Below are 21,404 nucleotides of genomic sequence, written 5' to 3'. Positions count from 1 at the left end.
CTGTGAACTTTACTTACAATAGGAAATTATTCAACTACAGGTGCAGAGTAATTGCCTACTTTATGTAACCTGAAGGCTAAACAGATCCAGATCTATTCCTTTTCATTTTCTATTTTTGCTGCCTTTTGTCTTAAAGAAATCTATTAAGATGTTGTAAAATACTGCCAGATTAAAAGGAATAACTAGGAAAGATGCAGTATTTACATTTTTTTTTCTGATTGCGTTAATTAACATAATGCTGTTTTCCATATCCCTAATGACATGACTGAGAACACATGAACACAAGCTACCTTTAAAGCAGCTAGCTTGGACTTTGTAAGTAGCACAGGCAGAGAAATGTAAGTCCCAGAAAAGGAGCATTCACCCTGCTTCTGAATAGCTTTGCAGTCTGCATCAAGCTCGTGTCACAGTTTTAGAGCTAGCAGTGCCTGCAGACTAGACATATCTTCAGTCTCACGTTGTACAGTGGAGCTATATAAACCTGTCTGTGAAACTCCTTTGTATTTCCTAGTTTATGCCATTTTAGCTGTGCTTAAAGCTGTATTTGAAGGGCTTCTTACTGCGTGTAGTACAGCACAGCCTTCAGTTTCCTCCTTTTCTACTTAGTGTTTTATTCTACTAACTAAAGCTGATCGGGACGGAAAACAAGAGGGTTAATATTGCGTAATATGTAGGCATATACAAGCTGGCTCAGCTCCAAACCCACCATTTAGTCCCTTTCCAAACTGCCATGGAAACATTTGTTGGTCAAAACTGTATGTTCCTCCAAGCATGATTGATGTAAAAAATCACAACTGTGTGTGTCTATGCAAACAGGGAGGAGTTGTGTGAGATGGATCTTCTGATCACTTTAAACAGAATTCCCCTCTGCAGAAAATGGCAATATTGGGCCTGTATATCTTAAACAACATATAAGCTTTATTTTGTAGATTCAAGTAGTATCTATTGGCTTTCTGCTGAGGAGCACATTCCACTCACTGTGTATTGGCATTGAGCTGTATTTTAACATGGTTATGCTTTTCCCACACAAGTACTCAACACTAGATTCTTTTCTCCAAAAAAATGGCTGATATGGCATAAGAGACCAGTCCTAGAATATGTGAGGATACTCAAGGAGCATGGAAAAGTCACTCGACTGAAAACTGCAAAATTCCCTTTTTCATTGGTGCTTTCAGTGTAGAAGACAAGACGAGACATGCTGCCAAAATTATGACATGAAATATTCAGCTCTATTTTGATCTCTCTTTTTTCTCTGTGTCTTGTTTTGCTGAAGATGATTTAAAACTCTGCTTGCTGAATGCAAAAAACAAACAGCTCATGCATATGAATGGCTGCCAAGAATGCAGGACCCTGCCCTTCGCTTAGCTCACAAGCAAGAAAAATCTCCTACAAGGATACTGCCAGCCAGCTATGCTGCACTAAATCTCACCATCAGAAAATAACATTGGCAGCATAATCAGCTGCAAAAGGACTGCATGCAGAGCAGTAGCTTGCAAAGAGCCCAGCCTATCAGTTAGCCTTTCAAAGTGACTTGGTGGTGACAGGCATCTGGTAAATCAATCTAGAAAGAATCTATATTCTCCAGATAACATCACATTTTTATTTTGTGGGATTGGGCTGAGGCACTATGAGGAAGGTAGGTGAGAAAAACATTAGGACAAATGATTTGTAATCGTCATGTCTGTCCTTCATGTTGCCTCTTCTTTTTTTTCCCCTTTATATTTATACTGACAGTGAAACAAGAATATCTGGCAATATATTTAATGAACAGTTCTTTATCTTCCTAAAATTCTATCACCAAAAAATGAAAAAGAAAATTAAAAAGAGAAGGAGAAAGAAAATGAGAGTGATTTCCCTGATAAGATTTCCCCCTTTCTGTGTACACCATTAAATCCAGATTTATAGAGACATGATCTTGCAGGTCATAAAATAATTTGAAGGACTCCCTTCACACACACCCCTCCCCCCCCCTTGGAATGGACTAAATGATGTTAAAAAAAAATCTCCTAAGGAAGGATCAGACTGCATCACATTTTACATATCAGTTGGAAAAAAAAAAGAAAACAAAACTTACATTTCCAGCAAAACATTGGTTTGCTTCATGGTGTGGCATGCAAGGATTGGATCATAGGCTGATGTGATTTTTTTTCACCCTTTAGATACAGCAGTGAACACAGAAGCGAAAACAGATGTAAAGCCATTAAAAATTTGCAATTAATAAGGGTAAAGGTAAAAATCCTGTCCCCAGTGGTATCAATGCCAGTTTGCTCATTGGTCTGGAAGCTGGACAAGTTTTCATTCTTTGAATACATATCAGTGTCTTTCTGTCTTCTATAAAAATTGTATAGCTACAAAACTAACTGCTTAGACCATATTCATTTTCAATAGCAACAAAAAACAGTACTTTGTGCTTTAAAGTACCACAATCTCAAGGTTCCTTTATCTCTAAATGGCTTTTTATCTATTTTATTTTCACTATGTACTCCTTTATTACAAAGGCTCATTATTTTTTGTAGATGTAGATTTGCAGCCTTTTACTCTATTATCAAAAGTCTCCCACTATAGCTCTTCCTTAAAGTCCTGGCTTCTAAGCATGTGATTATATGAATAACTAAAATGACATTCTTTTAAAAATGTTCACTTCCAGGACTCACAGTTGTGGAGAAAAGCTTGAACACAGCTATGTGGAACACAGGACTGAAGTAGGGTTTGATGAGCCCCAAGTATCACGGGTGACTATCATTTAAGCTTCTTCCAAAGTGTATCCATCTCTACCCTGGAAGTAGTTGGGCTTCTTTGTGCTCTGTGTTGCTCCCACTGAAAGGGCTTTTCCAGACTTACTTCTTATACTTACAAAATTCTCGCTTACACCCCCAATCATGCCGGTACATACACATTTGTTTCTGAGACAGTAATAACCTTTTGCTTGAATAGCTCTTTAGCCTCCTAATTATACACATCTTGCCCCATTATATTTCTTGTTCACAATTCTTGCCCTTAGTGAAAGGGCCCAGGAAGGAAAAGACACTTTACAGAATCCTGCATTTGTTTGCTTGTCTAAGTGTAAGAATTTAAGCTGTTCTTCTGAGTTGGTGGGTAGGGAAGTGATTTAGCTAATGATTTCTTTTAATAATTAGAGCTAGCAATGTTGTAGCATTCCTGGTATGGAAAAAAATGGCAGTACATGTATTTTCTGTAATGTTGCTGAAAATGGTTTGGTCTCATCTACATCACCAAGGATACAGATTCTTGAAAATCTTTGCTGACCATTCGTTAGTTGCCTCTCTAACCTGGGGCCTTCCACATCACTGTTCTTTATGACTCAACTCTGAATAAGGTGGTTTAGGCAAACTCCTCAAAAGTAAATTTAATCTCAAAAAGTATTCTAATTGATTGCATATGTTTTGCTACCCATTTGGTAGAGTTTTACCCAATTTTGCAGAGTTCCTGGTTACATAATGCATATGGGAATGTAGCTCCACGAACAAAACCAAAGTCAAACAGTCTTTCCTCATAACTGTCACAAAGGAAAAAAATGCCACAGCAAATTAAAGGCATGATTATTCCAGGTCAAATCAAGAGTTAAAATACAATTTAAAAGCTAACTACATTGATAGTAGAGAGAAGCAAAGAGAGAAGATGTAACTTGAGCAAAGTTATGCTTCCATAGGCTTTAAACTAAGGCTCATCTACTCAGCGTGTTAAACTTTTGACCACCATAAATATGCATTGGGGAATAGCTTGAAAACAGACAAGATAACTTTTATGTCTCACCGGAGAACAACACAAAGATATAAGACTAAATAAGGGTATCGTTTCGAAACTTCATTTGCATCACCTCTCAGGGTTGGTACCTCTAACTGAGCATTTCAATGAGTCTGACTCTGCTCCCAAACCAAAAGACACGAGACATTACTATTGCAGTATCAAGCCCTGGATGAGATGAACTGGAGAACAGAGGTAGGAACTGATTGTATACCAAATTTAATGCAAGCCCTTCAAATCCTCAAGGGCTGGACAGCAGCTTTGCAAAGATACTGTTAAAGGACAAATAAATAGTAACTTCTGAAAGTAAATTCAAGGTATTAAGCTAGGTATGCTTCTTGAAAGCATTTCAGTATGCGGGGAAGAACGAAGTTACTTCCCACTCATGTGGCTTTTCTTCTGCAGATTTGTTTACTCGCCTGATGGAGACAGAAGAATTTGAGTCATCATGACCTCTTCTAATTTTTTTTTTTATCTGTGCTTGATATCAGATGCATATTCCCTAACTCACCTTAAATCAGGCCTTCACCTCTTCCTAAAGTTAGGCCACAGCTAGAAGCTTGACAGCATTTTTTAAGTGTTTTGGCTCCATTTCATGTAAGACTGGATTAATGCAAAGCCAAGTTATCTCTGAAGTCTAATTACAAAGTTCCTGAGCCTGCAAGATGCAAAATCACCTCAGTTCTGGGGTCCTCACTTTTTGGGAAGCTTGGAGAGCTGTTCCTGACAACTTGTCAAAAACTTCAGTACTGTTCATGTCTGATATTGAAAAGGCTTCACAAAGGCATAGCCATTACAACTACATAGGTAACCTAAAGTATGTCCATGTTGTCTGTCACCGATGCCAACAGGCTTGGATTGACCCAAGTCTTTGCTAATGACTTCCCTTCCACTCCATATTGGATTGGACACATGCAAGCTGCCTGGCTGGCCAGGTGCTCCAGCAGACAGCCGAAGGACCCAGAGAGCAGTGAAGATTTAAGTGACCTGCAGTATCACACACTGCTTCCCTTGTTCCCCATTTCCACTCACCGTCAGTAGCTCTTTACTGTGCATGCACCAATCTACAGAGCCCGATTTGTAGAGTCTGCTCTATTACTAGCTGATGCTGTCCTCTCATCCTCTCGATCCATCCCGTTACACATAGCACTTGATAGTCTAATTGTCTAGTTCTTCTTTTCCGTGCTTCCTGAGTTCTGTGAGCCAAAAGAGTGCCCATTGTCCTTTGGGCCCAGGAAAAAACATGCATATTTAGGAAAACTGCCTAGCAACTGCTTTCCTTGTTGCAAGGAGAGAGGCCATTTGCATAAGAAAACCTTCCAGCTGGAAGCCTGCAAAGACTCTGCTGGGAGCTGATTCTGTGATCAGTCCTCAAAAGAGAACTCCCGTTTAGTCCTGCTCCCTCCGGGTGGCCTTTCTGTGCTGTCCCCATCATCAGTGGAGGCAGTGGCGCAGTCACACAAGGTGCACCAGTGCTCTGCACCAGCCAGGAGCTGCTGCTCCAGTTTCTGACTGTGCTCACAGTGCTCCCAGAGATCTTTTCCTCATTTTGTTCCCACATCATCTTTTCCTCAACAGTGTGTGCATCACACATCACAAAGTCAACAGTTTCAGCTGCTAACCTTTGGAGTTCTGTCATTTGCTTTGCAGATTTCCTGCCAAAAGTGACAATCTGTAGCACTACAGTACAGTATCTCTTTCTCCAGATATTTACACACAGTTCCTCCCCACAATTACTAAATGGCATTAATGGTCTGCACAAAGACCTGGCCCAGGAAGAAAAACTACAGAAATCACTTCATCATTTCTCTTGCTGTTCTATGCCTGGTCTCTAGAAAATGTTGCCTGTAAACTTTTCACTTTCTAAAGCCCCAGATAAAACATTGGCTCTAGTAAAGTCAACAGAAAAAGCCTCCACCAATATTCCAACTACAATCCAGCTAATCGTGAACAGGGTTGGGATTGAGGACATGGCCCTCTTACGTGCTAAATATCTAAACAGCAGTCAAATCATTTCAGCACCTGCAAAAATGGCTTTGTAGGGCTGTGCTGCTACTTCATGGAATGAGCCGATTTCGATCAGAGTTCTGCAAAGCTCTCCAAATTGCGGTTCGTAAAGCTAATTTCAACGTGTGAATCATTGCTTTCCTGCAATTTATATCCATATGTGTGGTTATTTTTGAGAATGATTCAGTTTTGTATATATAATTTTAAAAGGACTTTCTAAGTTAATGAACATCTGTGCTAAAAGCCCCTCAACAGAAAAAGCTTGTGTCAGCCACTGGTGATGCTGACTGTGTAAACTTCCTGCTATTCTATAGGCGTGCATATGGATCCTAAGGCTCTTACCAACTGCATACAGCAGGAGTAACCCCTCTGAAAACCACACCGTTAAAATGCTTTAAAAATGGGGTGGGAAACCCAAAATTTCCATCCATTTGAAAACTGTAGTATCTGTTTTATAACCAAAATGGGACCAAACAGTAAATTCTCAAAGCTTTTAACAGAAGCAAACAGAGGGAAAATTTCCATTTGAAAATTTCCAAAGACTTTGATTAAGTTTTTCATTGACATACATTCAGAGCTTTTAGCTATAGTGTGCTTCAGCAGGATTTCTGCATTTCCTGGCATATGTTTCTAGGTGCTGCTTCCTGGCTGAACTTATTTTCTCAAGATGAACCTATTTCTTGACATCCTGCATGAGAACCACGCTGGTGTAAATCTAGTGGGGGTGGATTTACAAAGGCATAATTAGACACCCAAATTCAATGGGTAATCAAGCAACTGGTCACAGAAGCAAGGTCACCCTGCTCTAGTTTGTCTTTCAATCAGCTCCATTTTTCAACCTAGTCATTATGTTCTTCTGGTTTTGCCCTCTCTATACTCTTTGATCTCACAGACTGAAGAAGAATGTGTTCCAGGAGCCGTAGAGCTGGCTTCCCACTTGCACATTCCATGTGAGAGGGGGCTTAAATCTGGCAAAACAAAGTATGTCACAACCTCCCAGTTAAAAATCTCATTTTCTGTATTACTGTCTTGTCTTTAACCCTGCAAGACTTAACTCACTGTTAAATGCAGCACACTACACATGCTGAACATCTGATGTTCCTTCTCCTAGCACTAATATGGAAAACTTTCTTGGACTCCCCTCTTAGGATCTGTCTCAGTGAAAACAGATGGAAACAGAACTATAAGCAAGACCAATGACCCTGGCGTGAAGATGATGAGAAAACTTCACTTGGGAAGTGACTACATCTATAGCCATGCTAAAAATGATGGAACTGTACTTGCTTGAGACAAAGCTGAATTTAGCCTCTCTGTGTACAACTGAGCAGGTAACTGCAATTCCAGACAAAACACCAGCAGTCAGAGATGTGTAAGTATGAGCTGGGGAAAGAGCATGCTTCCTGCACACAACAGAATATATTCTGGCATGGGCAAGTAGTAACAGGTATCAAGCCATGCTGCTAATCCTTTAGCATCAGGATAATGCCATGTCCTGCTGCATACAAGTTTCTAAATGCTGACATTGTGGTGACCTTTAGGAAGCTCCCAAAAGCCCTCTAAAATCATTAGGCCTAATTCTGCTTGCGATTACATTACTTTAAGTTCAGAGTTACTGCACTGACTTCAAGGCAGCTAGTTCGGATTTACATCTCTCTAGCTGGCCCATTATTTCCTGTATTGTTTCCAGTTGCATGAAATCATCTGTGCACAGTCCTCCAGGGCTGCTGGAACCCTCTGTCCTCCCCAGCACTACACATGATGCAATGAGCCTCTGACGGAGGAGGAGAGCCGAAAAGACCATGTAGGGAAGCAGATAATTTCCTTTTGAGCAATGGATGCAAAAATAGCAGCTAATAAAAAGCCTTCAAACTGTGCCTTCAAACTGTGACAATTCAATACACACACCTACGAGGATGCCTTGACAAGCTGCTCGACTTCTCAGTAACTCTTTCTTGTTTTCTTTAGTGCAGCCTCCTCCAAACTCCCCCACACAGGTATTCAACTCCGTAGTGACAGCTGAGACCTGCAGGTGTTTGCTGCTATTGCCCTTTCAGAATAGACAGACACTCGTTCCTCACTGTAAACATTTGTATCGTGGTGCTTGCCTGGCTAGTTACAGCCCAAATAATGATAAACCAGCCTTTTCTTTTTTTAGCCCCTTGCTGTCATGCATTAATTCTCTTTGCAAATAGGCATTTGGTACTGGAAATAGCTTAAGCGAGATCACTCTCTGGTGATTATTTTACTAGCACTATCTTTTAGCAACTGTTTCATACAGTCACCAGAAAAGTGTATTATGCAGTTGCCAGAAATACAGCACTCTACAATATTAGGTTCACACATGAAGGAAGGACTATGCCTAGCGGGCAACACGCTCTTTGCCATTTCACTACTCTAATACTAATGTTATTTCACTGTCTTCAAACTGCTACTCTGGCTTTGCTAAGCAACAGCAGAGATCAGAATCAGGACCGTTTGCTGAGGACCGTAATACTCCCAAGTGTCAAAACAGTTTCTCAAAAGGGTTTTTGGCCTTTTTATACAGAGAGAAGGCCTGAAAGCTGGGTATTTTTAAAATTGGCCTGGAATAACGAATTGTGTAATCCTTAGTTTTTCTGGAAGTCTTCCTGGGAGGCTAAGAAGTGTAATAACTTCTCACATTTGAACTGAAAGCACATAGGAACTCTGTTTTAAAAAGACATCCTTTCCCAAAATACTCGCTTAACGTTAACATTAAATAGAAGTGATCAAGAAACAAAACATTAAGAAACAAAGCCACAAAAATCTCAGAAACTTCCTTACAAATCCTTCTCACCCCCTCAGCTGTTTACTTTTTGGTATCATGATTCTGTTTCTTTAGTTCTTTACTCACCACCAAATCAGACAAGATCTGAATTTTAATTTTTAAAAAAAAGCAGTGCCCAAAGAAGCTAAAAATAAAAGAGAGACAACAGTCTTTCTCAACCACTAGAGGTACAAAATGTGCCAGTATGAACTGCAAAGTCATTCACTGAGGGATTGAAACCAAAGACTTCAAAAAAAGGGGATGTTCTTCATTTGGAAGGAGTGGAAGATCAGAGTGGCCCAGGGCACTGTTTGACAATACAGTGACTGTGTGCCAATTGCACAGGCTATGCACGTCTAGGATGTACCATGCAGCATGTTTTCATTAGAGGCTGGGAAGTACCTCTGATCCAAGAATGGGCAAAATCTCATTTGGAAAGTACTGCTCACAGTCCTAGTGATGTCTGTACCAGAAGGAGGCACCGAAACTGCTGTTTCACACAATGGAAGTCATGGGAGATGGCTACTATAAGGAGAAGAAAAACGAAGAACCTTTTCTCCTGACAGTGTGCCTTCTTTAACCCTCCAAAACAGTCTGGGACGGTACAGGAGTACTTTTTCTAAATACACTTGGGACGTAAAGGCTAGGAAGGGAGGAGAATAATGTCATCAAGTAGGTGTACATTGGTCATGAGTTAATTCAGGTTGCTGATAAAAAAGAAAATTTGCATCCATTAGGACAGTGAGGTTGCGGAGCAGCCTTCTGGGGAAAGCCCTGGCACCAGTATCCTACTTATCTGCAACATCCACTTTGATGGACAGGGGGCTGTGTGACAGGACAGGAGTGATCCAGGAAGTAGAAATTCAAGCTTCAGAGACACAAGACTGCTGCTATTCAATTTTGTGGTATACCTGAGAGACATTTCAGAGGAAGGCTGTCAGCGTTTTGCAGGCTGCTCCGTATTAATTTGTTTAACTAAAGTCTTTCTTCAGGACTTGCATTTGCCGCCTGCATTTTTGTTTCCCCTCTTGCTGTATGATCTGGCTCTGGGTCAACTTCAGTTCCCACACTGTTCTGAGGCACTGAGGACAGGTGACAGGGCCAGCTGTACTCTGAGGGCTGTCACCAAACCCCAGTAATGCCACAGGCTGGTGCAGCTGGCTCATGCACTCATAGCGTTATACAGTTTGCCAGCTCAGAAGGTAATGATCACCGAGACAGACTGATGGGGATTACTGTCACCTCCTGTTGTGTGTTGGGTGCGACTGACTTCCTAAGACCTCTCAGGAATTTTTGCCAAACATAATTTCTCTTTAGGGGCTTAGGACACTGTTGATACCCTTGACATCTCCTCCTCTTTTCCCCTGGCAGACTGGAATTTTTATGGGCTTTGGTGCCCCTTGGTGCCAAGGTGCTAAAGTGTTAATGAGCATTGGGGTTTTCCATGTAGCTTGAGGAGGTCTGAGGTTCTTGTAGCTCCTCCCACCCTTAACACCTACTGCGTGGCTTCCTGCAAGAGTGGAAGGCTTGGGCTCAGTAACCTGTATTGCTTCTTCCAATCCTATGTGCTGTGCTCTCTTTAAAAAGCAAAACATGGTACAAAATATGCAGATGATTTTAAAGAGAAACCGGGTCACTGGACTTTATACTGAAACGCATCCTCTTGGGTTCTTCTGCCCCACCTGTGCCATAAGTGGAGGAAACTAATTTGTGACTTATGAACCTCTCTGTCCCTTTGGGGCGAGTTGGGCCTAAAGGAAGATGGAAACCACACTAATAGCCCCAGTCTTTTGACAGATCCTTGTGCGGTTTGTACAAGCAGAGGAAAGGAGTCCTTATTTTCTCCACTGTTCCCTGCGCTGTTGCATAAAGGCAAGGAAGTTATACAATAGCTAAATAGGGATTACACAACTGAGCTCCATAAATCTAAATCAGAAACAGTCTCTATCCCACACTGGACAAACATAAAAATGTGGAAGGGTGAAATTCTGGTCCTAATGAAGTTAATGGCAAAGCTCTTGCTTACTCTGGTGAGATCAGAGTTTCATCCAAAATCTTGGCTCAAGCCTGTAGTTGGCTGCTCAGGCTGGATATTTAAAGCATATCCCTGTTGAGTTTTTCCAAGCACTGGGATAAGATGACCTTCCTTTTTTTTTCTCCTTTTCTGTTAAGCTTTTTGCATATGATAAAGAAATGCATAGAAGTATTTTAAGACCAAGTACTGAGCAACCACTTGCAAACCTGAACTGGAAGCCTAAAAAGGGCCTGATATACTATCTCTGAGTACAAGAACAAATATTAGCAAAGTAGTTGTTCCCATGCTTCAGTGTCAATACTTTAAGCCACTGAAAGCTGCTGCTGAGTCACACTACTTGGGTATCAGAGGGAAAGATGGGAAATCCTGACCTGTGGGGGTTGGGAGCCCAAACAACAAAACCCAGACATCAACAAAACAACTAAAAGCCCCTAATGAACCTGAGACCTAAGCTCTGCAAGTAAGTAACTTTGTGAAATGACCCACTGTGCTACAAGGACTGCAGTGCAGCAGAGTGTCGCTTGACAGTTGTTTTAGTTTGGCCTGTGGTGGACAGCAGTGCTGGGTAAGAAAAGCCACTGCAGTTTCTTCATGTCCCTGGGCTCATCTGGTCTGACTATTGAAAACTATTCCTGTTATACTGAATGCTAGCATGTACATCAGGGCTGCCCCCACCCACAAGATTCCTGCCTGATGAAAAAGAAAGGAAAAAAGAACGGAGGAGAAAAAGCAAAGCTTGTGCAATCAGGGCCACGCGTCACATGTATTCCCAGCCCAAGGGTTATTTCTCTCCCTCTCTTCCCTGAAGCATGTCTTAACAACTGAGCTGATTCAATGCAGAATGTCATTAACAATCTAACAGTGAACAAGGACTGGGGATCATCCTTATCTTAAAGAAGCAAGCTATAAATAATCATCTTGGGCAAATCTAACATCCTGACAGGGTGGTAGGATCCCAAAAAACTGATTCCAGTGTATTAATAAACACAAATGCTGAACCATTTCCTGCAGAGCTTTTTGGAGCTGTGTAAATCGTTCCAACAAGCATCAGATAAAGCTGTCAAGGTTGGGGAAGAATTGCTTCTACATATGTGATTAAGCCTGAGCATTTAAAAAGACTTAGCCTGCTATAAACAATTAGGTATGGTAGGTCAGTGCCATCCCAGTGTCATTGCTGACAGTTTCATTACTTGGGCCTGCCATGGATATAATTCTCCAGGCAACCGCCTGGAAAGTCATCATAGCCTTGACTGTTTCATGACCAGCTTCTGACCGGCCTACAAATGGCTCAAGCAGGGCAGGCCAAAACCTCACAGGCTCAACTGTAACTTTCAACTTTTATCACTGTGAAATATGGTGGCACAGCAGGCTGTGGCTCTGTCCCTCCTCTGTACCAGCTAGAAGCCAGCTGGAACATGAGGGGCCAGAGGAATGGTCCTTCTTGTTTTTCTCACTGTGCAGAACAAGCAACTACCCAACTTTAAGTTTCATATCCATCCATCATACTGCAAGCTTACACCATCAATTTGGATGGAGCCATGCTACTTTGCATCTTCATTCATGCCCTCTGACACTTTTCTACCTCCTTCGCCCTTCGTTCACACTTGTGTCTTTTACTAACACTCCTCTACACTTATCTTTCCTGCCTTATTTGTTCCCTCTCTCACATCCATGATTGCACCCTCTTCACACTACTCCCTCTTTCTTCTCCTTTGTTACACCCTGGACGCCACAAATCCTCCCTTGGCCTCAAAAAAAGTCATGAAGAGGGAGAGAAGAAGGAAAGAAGGGAGTGATTCTGTATAAGAGGCAGTGAGAAATGCAGTGTTGAAAGGACCCTTGAATGAGGTCCTTTGAGAGGTAACCAAGGACTACCCAGGTTACCCAGAATTTCCTTTGGTGAACCACTGCTTTCTCCAGGTCATGGGTCTTGTTCTAAATTTGTGCTTCACTGGGTAGAAGCTTTGCTTGAGGGCTCATGTGTAAGACTCAAGGATTAAACCCAGAGGTACATGAGCAGGTAAGATGACACCAGATTCAATACACTATCATATGTCTGTGCCAGGCCTCAGTCGTCCCCAGGAAGCCCATATGATTACTTAGCTTCCATCTCTTTTTGCAGGTAGTTTTTCTGCAGCAAGGAGTTACTCATTTTTCCAAAAATAAGCAGAGCATTTATTGTTCAAAAATGCTGCCTCTGACTGTCAAGGCCTTTGCAAACACTTGGTGATAAGCGTGGACATTCATTCTTAAGTGTAATGACGAACATGGTAAACAAATCCAGTCTCACTGAAGTACAGAACAGAGACACGCCTCCAGTCCCAACAAGTATTGCTCATACTTCGTAGGCAAAATCAAGAAACCCTGGCCTTCGGTGCTCACTGGTGTCCTCACAAACACAAATGGAGGCAGTGATTACCATTCTGTGTACTTTTCCAAGTTCTGAAGTGCAGTCATGCTTGTTTTACATTGACCAAATAGCTTGAAGTGCCAAGTTTCCAAAATAACAAAATGTAAGAGGAATCTAGCTCATATGTTTACTAATACTAGGTTTGCCTTTTGAAAGAAAAGACAAAGAACAGAGGAGACTGTTATTTCTCAGCTGTTAAGTGAAACAACACTTAACAATAATCATTGTGTGTAGCTTCCTCTGCTCTGTCCAGCCTCAGCCGGACATAGAGACAATCTCTTTCCGGGCATCTCACAAACACTGATGCTGAGGTGACACTCTCCTTTACGGAGACAGCAGCTCAAATTGGGTGGCTAAGGAAGAGGTCTTCATTTTATCTATAAGGTATTCACTGGCACCAAGTCATGTGAGAGGCAGATACAGAAAATGTGCTTAAAGATGCTGAGTGGCTTATCTTACAGGATAAACTCTAGGGTTTATAAACTAACAGCTTGGCCACGGATTGCCTTCCCCAAGCCACAAACACCTGATAGCTTCAGTTCCAATCATGAAATTACTAACGTGGTGGCAAACAGCAAATGCTCTCAACTACATGACTTGCCACATAGTACAAAGACAACATTGACAACAGTAATTAATGTACACAGTCCTGTTTAACCTAGCGATCCTAGAAGCCCTTTGCAAACCTCAGAGATCATTTTATGGCAACCAAGCTCAGAGAAAACGGCCTGGGCCAGAATGAACAAGCGCGATGGGCTACTCTTACCCACCACAAAACAAGTCTTCAACCATAAGCAGCAGGACTAAAGACCTGGCTTAAGGCAGGAAAAACTTACTGACAGCCTTTCAGGTGCTGAGTATGTAAAAATTTCTCACCTAGCCTCTTCCTGAGATCCAGTGCTGCTGTCCAGTACTTACACCTCCTCTGGTAAACTGAAACATTGTACAACACCCAAAAGTTACAATTTCCCTTTGTCTTAGCAATATATAAGAACATATTTTAATGACTTCAAAATGTTGGGCCAAATTTGATTACCCACTCTTCCTTTTTATCTGCTGCTGCTTCTTCTTCACTAAAGCCAAGCAAACATGCAAAATTTCTGCCCAGAGAAAAAGACCTTTCTGTGTTTTATTATTAGAATATAAAGCCAACATAGATAAACAACAGGACATGACAATCTTACTCTAACTCCCTCCAAATTTACCAAAACTTTGTAACTCAAAAGCAGGTTCTCCATATGCCAGCCTCTAAATTACCTGACAGACAGATGGTTGAGTGTAAAACCAGAATCAGTCACAGCAACGTGGTAAGATGACTGAACAAGAGCTAGGTTATTACCAATTACAGCAGTTCACTTACCCTATAGTAGTCTGTGCTGTACACATCTCTAGACATCCCAAAATCCCCAATCTTCACGAGTAGGTTCTCACCAACCAGACAATTCCGGGTAGCAAGATCCCGATGCACGAAGTGCTGTGACGCCAGGTAAACCATACCAGCTGCAATCTGCTGGGCAATGTGAAGCATCTGAGACTGGGTCAGCTCAGCAGGACGGTTGCCTTCTGCCATCAGTACTGCATCTGGTCCATGTGCCCTGCACCAAAATGCAAGCTGATTAAGTGATAGGCCACTTGTAAGCTGGAGAGGTGAAAGGCGTTAGTGGGCCTAAAACCACACAACTGACTCGCTTAAATGTAATAACAAAAAGGGCTACAAATACCTTGGTGAAACAGGGGAAAATTGGTATCTTGGCTTTTTTCATTTACTGTTTTCCTTCATTGTGTGAAAGACAGGTGGTGTGAAGAGCATTACACAACAGGTGATATATTACTCATGGAAATAAGGCATATGCGTTCATAATAATACCCCTCTGTCCAAAACCACCACTTTTCTCCTGTTCCATTCTAGTAATCTTTTCTGGAGAAAGGCTGGCAAATGTAGCTGTTTGGTAACTGAGGAAAATCTTATCACTCCGTAAGAGTGAAAGGCAGTAGAGTGAAAGGCAGTGTAGTGGCATGCATAGCATCACTTTTCCTATGACCAGCATTCCTTGATTTCTGCAGAGAGACAGGCCATTGACACTACCCTCTTTTCTTAAAGAAGAAAGAGCTAACTTCCTTCTGAGATGCCATCTGAGAAACAAGGGCAGCAATTTTAGATTTACACTTCTAATTTCCTATCCAAATGCACAGCAGGAAACCATTTTTGTTTATTTCATCACCAAGGGTGAGTCCTGCCTGAGATGGGAATTCTTGACAATAGGAAGAGGACACAAAACACACACTATTTGGAACAACTAAACAGCTTCAGAAATAGGAGCTTTTCAAGACCTCACAAGTCCCTAAGATGCAGTAATCAACTGATTAATGAGAAACTTGTATACACTCCAGCAGAAAGAGAGCAGTTTTGTATTTGGGAAGCCCAGCCAAGTACTAGAACACGTGCTTCAGCCATCTTAACTATGTTTGCTCTGGTATACATGTGTAACATCCTAGCATCTTGAAGATATAGATAAAAACATTCCTACACACAACATTTTATAGTAAGCATTACTAGCTGATCCTTATCCAATTAATGAGGTCATCTGGCAATCATTCCTTATTTGATACACCTTATAATATTCTGAATATCCCTTTCCATCCATTCCATTATTCTGCATTTTCAGAAGCCTTTTTTATTCCATTCCTGCAGACTATTCTTCCTAAGAGACCACCTCTCCACTTCCTTCTTCAAGGTTTTTTTTTTTGAAAAATACTCTAGAATGGATTTTTATTTTCTCTCAGAAGTCATTCCTTCCTACAAAGAGGAGTTTCAGAGAATTACCTTTCTAATCAATAGAGGTGAGGCCTTAATTCGTCCCCAGGGGAAGGGCACAGGAATTTGGAAAAGAGTTGCAAATTAATCAAAATCTGTGAGATCAAATCTGACACTACCTATTAGAAATATGATATTACAATTGCCCCAAGGGAAGAACTTCACGAGAAAAGTGACAGATGTGAGAAAGAAATGAAGGAGGGTGTGTAGCATTGCTGGGACTGCATCTGGTACCAGGCAAAGAAGCTCTCTGCCACAGGGTACATACAGGCAGCCATTCAACTGGTCTGGGTTGCGGGGGAATAAATGGGAGGATATGAAATCTCCAACCAAGACTCACAGGCAAATTCCGACTGAAAAGCACTGTACCTTTTCATTGCATGGATTTTTTTAATGACTGCTCTCAGACATGAAGCTCTGAGTTGCTAAATTAAAGAACTCTTCATCTTTTGCTAGCTTCTTTCAGGACATGGTCTGTATCTAATGAAACTTTTGGATCATTCTTAACACTCCATCCACCTTGCTTGTCCTCTTGGTGCTGCCTGTAAATGAGGTGCTCCTCAGTGTCTGCAACAGCAAGGAACATTGACAGAGCTTTCTTTGGATCCACATCAGCCTCCACTAGCCAGAACAAGCACAGGGCAGGCTTTGAGGCTTTGCTCCTAGATCTGAAACAGCCTTTGGCTGCATGCAGACAGCAAGGCTCATTTGGGTTAAATTTCAGATTCATTTTTCCCCGACAGCCTTTGGTGGCGCTGCAGGGTAAGAAATACAGGCTCTTACAGCCCGCTTACAACTAACCTCTGATCTGCAGTACAAGCTGCAGCAGATGTGAGAGGAATGACAAATTGGAGCTTAGTTTTAACAGCTTGTCCCAGCATAATCATTTTATGTTCTAAAGACAAGGGCTGATTAATAATTAAAAAAAAAAGAGAAGACCTAAAGTAGGAAATATACTGTCTGCTAAACTACCTTTTGTACAATAATTCAAAATCAGAGTCACAAGGTAAGAAAAGGCCAATCAAAAAGAATCAAAGAATAAGTATTTGTTATGAAATAAGAAATTATTTCTTATCAGCTGCAAATCTGGCTTCTTCTAATGGAAATTCAATGTTCTGAAAAAGTACTGGGATGGCGTTTTAGGAAACTGCAGTTTTCTCCTGATCGATGGCAGAGGTCCAAGCAGGCAAATGTAAATGCCCCAACATGGCTCTGACAATATATTTAAATCCTCTGCCAGAGAGACAATCAGTCTGGGAAAAGTAGTAGTGTTTGCTCTGCATCCCCAGTTCAGGTCCCGGTCTCCCTGCCAAACCTGGAAGCCCTGCCAATAAGGGAGGATGCTAGTTGATGTCATTCGCTTTTACGGCGTGGCTATTTGTTCAGCAGAGATTAGAAAGACAGCAAACTCCTTTCACATAGGCTATCAAAAATGCATAAGTGGCGACACTAGCAGCCACTAGCCGTTTCAGTCAGATAGGAAATCTGAACCCATTTAAAGGGACATCAGTTTTGATTGTTTTACAGCTTTGTCACAGATAGCTTTCCAAAATGGTGGCACCCATACTTATCTTCGGCAGGAGAGATCTCAGTATATTGAAATGCCTTTGTGATATTCTTTGATGAAAACGACATAGAAGACCTTGAAAGAACAGTCCCTTATGCAAATGGTTTTTTTACATAGGAGCAAAAGCTGTCTCTTAACTGCTTTTTTTTATGTCAACAAGTGCAGGCTAGTGGAAATGGCACATACATAAGGCCACTGTTCATAACTTCCTCATTCATGAGTTACCTATTATTGTGAACCTTAGGTATCATCTATTTATTTATGACTGCTTTACTGCCAAATTTACATTTCGATGCACATTCCTGAACAGCTTTATGAAATAAAGCCCTAATCCGGACCCCAAGATGTAGCATTTTCCATTGCACTGAAGTTTCCATGGCTCACAGTTTTCTTGCTTCAGATTAATGGCAGTCTTTCCAAAACACTGAGAGGAGGGAAGAGAAAAGGGGTTAGATTTCAAAAGCTCTTAGACGCCTACAGATAGTGATAGGTGTTGAGTGGGATCTTCCCAAGTGCTACCAGAAAGCCTGCAAAAAAATGATTCCTGCTGTAAGATTTATAACCAGACACTTCAGAATACACTGAAATATATTGGAAACAATATTTCTTTGGTTCCCATTCCTTTGGTGCAAAGCATAAGGCTTGACTTAATGGTACTTCCAAATAGGCAAAGAAACAATGACCCCCACATCCCAGTAGAGAAGACGAGAGTTGCACAGATTTGCACTCCTAGGTGTTGGCATTTTCCAGTGGTAGTAGTTAATTTGGTATTAAGTACCAGTAACACCTACCTCCTCTGCCCACTTCTGGCTCAGCAGCACAATATGTGTTCATGGATTTACCTGAGGAATTTGTTAAGATCTCCATGCTTCATATACTCAAAGACCATGATGAGCGGATCACCCTCAACACAGACGCCGTAGAACTTGACGATGTGCTCGTGTTGCAGGTTAGTTAGCAGCTCTGCCTCGCGGTGGAAGTCCTTGCGGGCATTGTCACTGGCATCCTTCAGTGTCTGGTGGAGAAAACAAAAATGTAAGGAAGGGGAGATGTTCGCAGAAGGGAGCAAACATGTGGGATGGCACTGTAAGGGTAAGATAAGGACACTACTGCATAAAGGATGGAGGAAGTACTTTCTTAATAACTCTTCTAGAAATGCAGATGTGATGTTTAAGTGCAATTAAATAATGGCAGTACAATTTTCATTCTCCTGCCACACGTCATGCCAAACCACGATTTTTCTAGTAAGAGGATGTAGGAATACTCATGATCTTGCTGTGCCAAGTGTTTTTCAGACACAGAACAAATAAACCAATCTTATCCAAAAAACATACTAGTACACAGCTGGTTCATATCCTTTAGCATTTAACTCAGGCAAACCCTAGTATCCTGTTGGTATTTACCTTTCTCGTAAGTTCTTTAAAAGAAAACTCTGCTTGCTTAAAATACTTAGTGGGAACGTAGATGCATTCTTTGTGCATTACTAATGTCGCTGTTGCTGATGTTGGCCCCTATGGTGTGCTATACATTAGGTAGATTCATACAAGGGTACGTCCCTGAACCAGAACTTACAACCTGAGACTTCAGCCAGAAACTCCTTTGAAATTCAGTAAATCTGCTCACATGCCTTAGATTAAGCATATGTATAAGTAACTGGAGGATGAATCCTAAATTGATAGACAGAGAGGAAGCAGATGCAGATCAGAATTCTGGGGTATCAATTTTTCTTGCCCCCTTTTATTTATACAGCTCTAAACTATTGCATATTTTAATTTTGAAGGAAATATATTAACACTGGATAAAATAGGAGACTTAAATGTTGTATGATGAAACAATGCTAACTTAACTGCCACACATAGGCAGTTTCAGATCTCTTCTTAAGAACTACACTTCCTGAGCAAGGAAGCACTTTCATGCACTGAAGAAAGCAAGTTCTGACACCAATTAAATGAGGAATAATTATAATTGACAATAAACCACTGCTAGGCTCTACCTTTGAAAGGTACAGTGGTTGCAATACACTAATTCAAACAATATTTTTAAAACAGTAAAAGAAAGATAGCAGATTACCAATGTTCACAAATTATTATTCACAGAAACTTGTGTCTGGGCTCTGTACCTCTGGATTTTAACTACACCTAGACTTAATACCAAGGAAGATGAGACACAAAAGTAGTGGCATTGTTTTAACTAAAGATGCTTTTTCCTGGCCATCTAGTCACTTTATTTTCTACCCTGAATTCATATACAGAGCATGGGACCAACCACACTCATCAGAACAAGCACAGAACAAGTTGATACTGTGCAATCATTCTGCCAACAAACCCAGTTTTTAGCTGCAGTAGTCATGGTTTGTTCAAGCTTTTTCTTTAACAGAGACAATTCTGTCCGCTTTTCTAGTATTATACAGACGCATGTGTGAAGAAGGGACTAAAAAATGACTGCCACAGAAGACACTTGCTTTACTTGTGAAACTGCAACCATAGGTCTTGAAAGATGAACAGCTACCATAATAAGGTTCAGATGGGGGGACAAGGAGCAGGGCAGACTGAATAGCCATCTACCAAGTTCAGGGGCTTTTCCCTGTGGATTTCAGGCTCTATGGATCCCAGAGGCAATAGAAATCACTCATGCCACGGATGTCCCTTCCCTGAGAGACCCACTTATGAATTTCATGTGTCTTCAGGCCCAGAACCTTTCTTCCACAAGTTTTACCAATAATGATGCAACAAGGATATTGCATCATCAAAGCTTCACAAGCTATGATATATATATTAGTATACACAGCTGTATCATCTAAGGTGGATATCAAATTGGCTCCCCACTATGGTCCACACACAATCACATCTGAACCGAGTGAGGACTGAAATTGAAATGTCTTCCAGCACTTCTGAGCTCTGGGATGATGTTTTAACATGATACAGGCACCAACCCACAGTCTAATCTACACTATATAATGAAATCACTGGGAACAATTCTGTTGTCACTTGAGTTTCCTCTGGTGGTTTCATGTTTAAAGCAATTGGACTGTAATTCTTCTCAACAACAGAATTAGAAAAACAATTAATATAAAAACCATTTTTAAATAATAGCAATCTGGAAAAAAATTGACAGGGAGAAGCATAGGCTGATACTCTTTCCAGCAGGGTCTTTCCCTGGAAAGACAGTAAAAAAGCTGACAGCTCTGCCCTGTGAGGATGGCATGTTGTATATTTCAGAAGACGCTTTTTATCTCACAGAAACAGCAACATTATCATATGACAGAGCAGTTGCCATGGCAATTACACATTTTCTGTCAAACAGCAAAATGCAGAAAGGTCTAAAACCCAGATAAAACTTGGGCAGGGTTTCTACTACCAAAGGGTGACTTGAATTTCTGTCACCCACCATTGCAAAACCCACCTTTCATTATTACATGCAGCGAACAGAATAGACACAATGCAGCGTTCAGAATAGACACAATGCATGAGAGATAGCTGACACAATCAGGCAAGGAGGAGACTGGAAAGTGAAAAAATTAATAAGTACGTAGAATTGACATAGAAATGACATTGACTAATGCATTTAGCTTGTTCTCAGTGCAAGAGAAAAAATAAAACCAAAATAAAACCGTAAGAACACAAAGAGAGAAAAAGACATATTCATTATTATTATCATTACTGACAAGTATGCCAAAGCTCTGCATACAAAGCACTCTCACCAGTCAAGGAGTTTTTCCCAAGTAGGAACTGAGATACAACCACACGTATTTTCCAACCACTCAGGCCAGCAGCTAAGGAGGAGGAACACGCTCCCTTGGGCAACAGAGGGACCCCCTGGCTGTTACAGGAGCTCCACATCTGCTGAGTTCATCCTTGCCACCCCATGCTTATTCTCCTCCACAGAGGCCCTGCCCAGGTATCCACGTACCATCTGGTCTCTGCAGACCTGTGCTCTGTAGCGAGTGCAAACCGCCAGCTCCTTAGTCCCCACCCCAACACCACAGAGCTGCATTCATGGGCGAGTCAGAGCAAGAGCAGG

General features: G+C 41.3%; 1 protein-coding gene across 2 annotated transcripts in view; it reads right to left on the bottom strand.

The window, feature by feature from the left end:
• Nucleotides 1-21,404, bottom strand: part of NTRK2 (neurotrophic receptor tyrosine kinase 2) — a 204,989-nt gene that overhangs the window by 25,850 nt on the left and 157,735 nt on the right. For both annotated transcript variants that reach the window (XM_076362357.1, XM_076362358.1), the window contains 2 exons: nt 18,227-18,399; nt 14,363-14,597 (listed from right to left, as the gene is read on the bottom strand). In XM_076362357.1, the coding sequence (XP_076218472.1) occupies nt 14,363-14,597; nt 18,227-18,399 (408 nt within the window). The remainder of the gene's footprint in view (nt 1-14,362; nt 14,598-18,226; nt 18,400-21,404) is intronic.

Source organism: Aptenodytes patagonicus, chromosome Z (assembly GCF_965638725.1).
Source record: "Aptenodytes patagonicus chromosome Z, bAptPat1.pri.cur, whole genome shotgun sequence".
NCBI classification, from domain to species: domain Eukaryota; kingdom Metazoa; phylum Chordata; class Aves; order Sphenisciformes; family Spheniscidae; genus Aptenodytes; species Aptenodytes patagonicus.
Note: the sequence above shows the minus strand (reverse complement) of the source record. Positions and strands in the feature narration are given on the sequence as shown.